Source organism: Cygnus atratus, chromosome 6 (genome assembly GCF_013377495.2).
Source record: "Cygnus atratus isolate AKBS03 ecotype Queensland, Australia chromosome 6, CAtr_DNAZoo_HiC_assembly, whole genome shotgun sequence".
Lineage (NCBI taxonomy): Eukaryota > Metazoa > Chordata > Aves > Anseriformes > Anatidae > Cygnus > Cygnus atratus.
This window is the reverse complement of record NC_066367.1, coordinates 3,911,883-3,917,882: the sequence shown is the minus strand read 5'-3', so window position 1 is coordinate 3,917,882 and position 6,000 is coordinate 3,911,883. Positions and strand designations below refer to the sequence as shown.

At 51.6% G+C, this 6,000-nt stretch overlaps 1 protein-coding gene across 2 annotated transcripts in view; it reads left to right on the top strand.

Moving 5' to 3' along the window:
- Window positions 1-1,398: 1,398 nt before the first annotated feature.
- Window positions 1,399-6,000, top strand: part of GLS (glutaminase) — a 58,651-nt gene continuing 54,049 nt past the window's right edge. Inside the window, exon 1 of one of the 2 annotated variants that reach the window (XM_035572462.2) lies at window positions 1,399-1,729. In XM_035572462.2, coding sequence (XP_035428355.1) covers window positions 1,428-1,729 — 302 coding nt within the window. In that variant the 5' untranslated portion in view covers window positions 1,399-1,427. The remainder of the gene's footprint in view (window positions 1,730-6,000) is intronic. The other variant, XM_035572470.2, reaches the window with a different exon arrangement.

Below are 6,000 nucleotides of genomic sequence, written 5' to 3'. Positions count from 1 at the left end.
TGATGCTTGCCTGAACGTGAGCCGGCAGTGTGCCCAGGTGGCCAAGAAGGCCAGTGGCATCCTGGATTGTATCAGGAATAGTGCAGCCAGCAGGAGCAGGGAGGAGGTCATCCCCAGGTACTCAGCTCTGGTGAGGCCGGACCTCGAGTGCTGTGTTCAGTTTTGGGCCCGTCAGAACAAGAAGGACATCGAGGCCCTGAAGCGTGTCCAGAGAAGGGCAACGAAGCTGGTGAAGGGCCTGGAGCACAAGTCCTACGAGGAGCGGCTAAGGGAACTGGGGGTGTTTAGTCTGCAGAAGAGGAGGCTCAGGGGAGATCTTATTGCTCTCTGCAACTGCCTGAAAGGAAGCTGTGGGGAGCTGGGGGTCGGCCTCTTCTCACAGGTGATAGGACTAGAGGGAATGGCTTCAAGTTGCACCGAGGAAGGTTTAGGTTGGAAATTAGGAGAAAATTCTCCTCAGAAAGTGCAGTCAGGCATTGGGACGGGTTGCTCAGGGAGGTGGAGGAGTCACCATCTCTGGGGGCGTTCAAGGAATGGTTGGACATGGTGCTTAGGGACATGGTTTAGTGGGTGACATTGGCAGTAGGGGGATGGTTGGACCAGATGATCCTGGAGGTCTCTTTCAACCCTAATGACTGTGATTCTAGTTCAGGCTGAGGCCTGTGGCAGTGCAGCCACTCAGCTTTTGCTGACTGCATGTTTGAAGGAACGAGCACAGTGAGCAGCCACGCTCGATGTGTCTGAGTATTTTATTTCTTGTTCATGTTTTTATTTTTAATAACTGTGGAGGGCTAGGCAGGCAGGTTATGCTGAAGGGTGTTGGGTTTTAATGCACGTGGCCAGAACCCCACGAGTGGGTTCAGGGCATGAAGGGAGGTGCCTCGCATGAGGAACTGGGGAACCACTCTTTTCACATCCCTTTGTCTCCGCGGCAGGCGGCGGCGCACTTGATCACCCATTTTTTTAATTTTTTTAATATATAAAAATATAAAAAGGGCCCGTATCCATGACAACCCGGCCCGGCCCCATCCTGCCCACACGCCGAGCAGCGGCGCCGTGGGGCCCCCGGGCGCGGCCGGCGCAGCCCCGCAGGTGCGGGCCCGGTGTGGGTGGCAGGCGGGCCGTTGCCTGCCCCTTGGCTGGTGCCCGGTGTCCCCCGGCTCCTTCCCGGCCACCGGGCCCGGCCCCCGCCGCACCGCGGGGGCGGTGGTCGCCCAGCCTCCCCGCTCCATAAAATGGAGGCGGCGGCGACGGCGCTCCCGGGGCCCTCTCCCTCCCGCTCAAGAGCGACGCGCGAGCCACCCAATCAGCGCGCCGCCTGCCTGACAGCTAGGCGGCGCCGGCCAATCGGCGCGCGGCGGGGGCGGGCGCGGCGGGCGGCGAGCGGCGCGGCGGGCCGGTGGCGGGCAGTCGGCGGCGGGGCGGCGATGATGCGGCTGTGGCGGGCGGCGCTGCTCAGGGAGCTGCTGCGGGGGGCGGCCGGCGGGCATGGCCCCGGGTCCGGACACGGCTCCCGGCGCCTCCCGCCGCCCCCCCTGGCAGCCCGCCGGCGCGTCCCGGCGCGGGGGCTGTGCACTCGCTCTGAGGGAGCCCTGGAGGAGCCGGGGAAGGGGGCGCAGCAGCAGCAGCAGCAGCAGCAGCCGGCGGCCCCCGGGGAGCCCCCCGTCACGGACAGCGGCCGCAGCAAGAACCACGGCGGGGGCGCGGAGCTGGCCGCGGGAGGGGAGAAGTGAGTGCGGGGCCGGCAGGGAGGCAGGGAGGCGGCGGCCATGCCACGGCTGCGGGGCCGCGCACGCGGCTTCCCCGGCAGGTGCGGGGCTGGGCACGGCGCGCAGGGAGGGACGGGCAAGAAGGACGGGCAGACGGACGGAGGGGCCCCGCCTGGAGGCGCTGCGCAGCCCCAGCCGCCGCCTCAAGGCCGCGCCGGCGGGGCCATGCAGGGTTTTTTTGGGGATTTCTGGGCCCGCAGCCCCGTGGTCCCGTTTCCCTTCGCCCTCTCCGGCCCCAGCCAGCGCCCCCGGCGGCGTTAGGGGGAGTCCCGTCCCCTGCCCCGTGCCCCCCTCAGCCCTCCTGGGGGGTTGGGTGCCTTAGCTGAGACCCCCGGGCAGCCCCAAATCCCTGCTGGGCCGTGGGGTGAGCCCCCGCCTGCGGCTGGCAGCCCCAGCCCCGGCCCTGCCCGCTAGCCAGGTGGTGAAAGCGAAAGAGGAAGCGAGGCCAAGGGAAGGGGACCCTGCCTTCGCTAAGGGCACTGCCTTTGTCAGCCTCACGCGGAGAGGAAGCCTGGAGGGATCCCGTGAGGTCAGGCAGGAAGACTTCAGCCTACTCGTAGCTCTGCTCTTGGGTATGGGCTTATGCTCCCTCAGCCTGGCGCGCAGGGGAAGAAGCTGCTGCCTTGTTCTTTCCTCCCTTGTTCCACCAAGTGTCTTTACTGCTTGGCTCGGTGCTAGTCTTTTGTTTCATTGCGATATAATCTTCTTCAAAGGCGTTGGGTATAATTCCAGCTCACAGGCGCCTTAAAAATGCGTGCAGGATGAATTCTAGGATCACATGTAGTATAGTACGCAATCACACATGTATTATTGTATTTGTACTATTGTTACACACATACGGAGCCTCCTGTTTGAATTAGCTCTGCATAACGTTTTGGCACAAAAAGTTTTTTTTGGCAGTGGCTCGAGTAGGAGTGGCTTATAAAGGTTAACTTCCATTTTCAATGAGAAATGCAGACGACACCATTAAAAACTTAGGAAAAAAAACAGTATTCCAACATCTTCAACCCCTCTTTCACAGCTGGAAAGGTGATTTATCAAAAAGATAATGTTTCCTTGAACTGAGCTTTTATAACACTTCCCAACAGCTAGCATCAATTAGGGAAGTCATGAAATTTCTAGTACATTTGATGAGGTTTTGTAGTTACAAACCAGTTAGCTTTTTTAATACTTTCTGACCTTTGACAAAAGGTGTATTTGGAAGTCAGATAGTTGTGCTTTGAGTCTTGCTGCAAAACGAACAAAGAAAATTGCATGAAACATACAGCATGTAGTTAGGAATAAGGAAAAGGCTGGAAACAGCTTCTCTTCAGTTCAGGCTGGGCAGGAATTCCTGGTGGCACATTAACCACTTGCATTCTAATTTGTCTTAATACAGGATTGCAAAAAGTTCCCTCAAGCATTCTTAATATGGTATGTTACATGTGGAAATCATTGCTGTGTTAAGACAAAGTGCAGGGTTCAGAAGAAGAGTGAAGTGCTTCAGAAGGCAGATTTCTGGACTAAATTAACAACTGGCCCACGTCAGTGCAGGCTATGTTCTTCCAATTCCAGCACTTTGCCATCCAGCAGACATTTGAGTTGTGTTTGGTAGATGGATTGTGGACGCAAGTGGGAGGGCAGCTGTCCTTTTATACTTTTTTTTTTTTCTGTAGTGGAATAACCTAAGTCAAAGGAAGGTTTGCTTGCTTAATAGTCCCCCTGTAGGGAGAGCAGTAGTTGCAAGCGCAAACCTAACGTGTTTCTTGCAAAGACTATACAGGTATTTAGAATGGCTTAGTCCTTCATATGGTAAGTAAATAAAGGGACCTGTAGGTGATGAAATAACGAAGATCTGACTACATAACCCATATATTCCTCTGGATCCCCATGTGCTTTTTTCCCCTGAACATCTTCCTCCCACACCCTGATGTCTGGTATTTAACCTTCACTCTGTGTGTTCACCTGAAACTTAATGTATTTTGGAAAGAAGAAATATTTGAGATTAAGCAGAGGAGTGGTCATAGGCTGGTAATTTTGCTGACTGAAGGCTGTGGATTAAAATGTAATCATCATTTCATGCTTAAATATTTAAAGCACAGTAACCTAGTACTGTCTTAAATTATAAGCATGTAAACCTGTGTAATGTTTGATAGAGTCTGTACTTCTCTGTTAAGTATAACTGTGTTTGCCTTCCAGTATTTTATACTGGACAGTAATAGGATCAAGCGTAGTTCATCTTAGTATAAGCTACTTCTGAACTATGAAGGTGTTTATTAGGGCAAGGAGGAGGAGCAAAACATGAGTGACTGATGTAAGTGCAGGTAATTTACAAGAGAGGAGGTACTTGTGTATGGAATACAGCAAAATGGCTGTGCTTTTACTATTTTAATTGTTTTCCTTATAAAATCACAAAGGAGCGCTAGTGCTCCTTTTCAAGGACGGTGTGAATTCTGGAGATACCTTTTTAGATTTTTTTTCTGCTTTCATACCCACGCCAGGTTCCAGACGAATAACTCCCTATTAACCAGGCAGTGTTGCATCTCACTGTGCTCTCCTCAGAGAGTGGTATAATACAGGTGCAAGGCACTGTTAGAAGAGAGTTTTCATTAAACTACTCATAACTTCCTTAGAAGGTTAGATTTTGAAGCAGCAGTTCTTGTTTTTGCCAGAAGCACTCTGACATCTACTCGGAGATGGCCGTCTTTGGCCTGAAAGTTACAAATGCACAGCTCGCTCTGCATCTTCTAAGTTCCCAGGTAAATGGTTACCCACCGCTGCTGCTGGGCTCAGTGTCTGTCTGTGCCAGTGGGCAGCGGCTAGGTGTTCAGTGACTTGGCAGGTGTTGAGGTCTTTGAGGTGGAAATCAGTCACCAGCAGGGTTGTGACCACTTCAGCAGGATGCCTGCTTCATACAGAGGAGCTGCAGGTTGCAGCCCTTGCAACTTGCAGTTGTGGGCCTGTGTTTTTATGGCTGGCGTCTCCTTGTTGGTAATGTCTGGTGTGCTGTTAGCCTTATCATATCTTCGTATTTTCTGTTCTGTTTTGTATTTTGCCAGTTACATCTTGAAGTAGGAATGTGCTTCTAGGAGAAGGGTTCCTGGCTTTAGTCTCTCTTCCCTGATAGGTAGCACAAGTGGCAGTCTGGTCAGCGGGTGGGTAGCCTGTGTGGAATGAATTCTAGCTTCTGTCCGTCTCTTTGAAGGCATTGGCTAAAATAAGACAAGTCAGCCACCATATTTGATATTTAACTTTTCAATTATCATCTTAATTCAGCTTTGGTTAGAACAAATTTCTCCATGGAGTCTGGTCTAAACATTGTACTGACAGAAAAGGAAAAACTGAGGGAAGGAATGACAGGGACTGCAAAGTCCTTGGTTGTGGACTTGGTGCATTCAGACTTTCTTTAAAGAGCAGTGTGGAGCACCCAGCAGTGTTCACTTGGCTCACAGATCAGAGTACAACTGAATTCTAGCTGCAAGTCCAGGTTTGATTATTCCTCTTTTTTAATTTCACCAAAAGTCACTGTTCACAAAGTGGAGTAACCTGGAATTGGTCATTAATTCCACTGTTCTCCTGCCTTGAAAAACAGGGCTCTTTGCAACCTGTGTTGAGCAGTGTTATCTTAGTAAGTGTGCTCACGGTGCCAAAATACTGCTTTTAGGTTAAGCAAACATTAGTTACTGCCATCATTGACCTGATAAACTGCAGAGCAAGCCTTTCCACCTCTATTTAACTGATAAACTTTATCAAGAGATGGACTGTTTGACACAGAGCAATTTTCTGCAAATATATTGAACGCCATCCTCTTTGCTCTGGCAGTCGGTGCAGATCCATTGCTAAATTAAGCTGACTGACCCAGTATTGAACAGCAGCAGATGTGAAATATATGGAAACTTTCAAGAGAGAATTTACTCTGTGAAAGGTGCATCTCTGTAAGATGAAAATCTGAGGAAGAAGCAGATAAGAATCTAGTTGAAATGTCTGAAGCTTTTCTTTGCTCTCTCCCAGACAGGAGCTCCCCATTTGGATCAGCTGTGAGGTGCTGAGTAACAGCTCAGAAACTTGTTATGAGGGAGGATGTCAGCTAACTGGCAAACACATCCAGAGGCTTTTCGTTGAATAGGGAAGGTTCCTCTGACAGAGCTTCAGCCAGCCAGTAACAAGTCTTGTCCTCAGGAGATCAGAGGTGCAGTGTGCTGCGTGGAAGACGTGAGCTTTCTTTAGGGAAAAAGGGTGTTTTCCCTCCAGA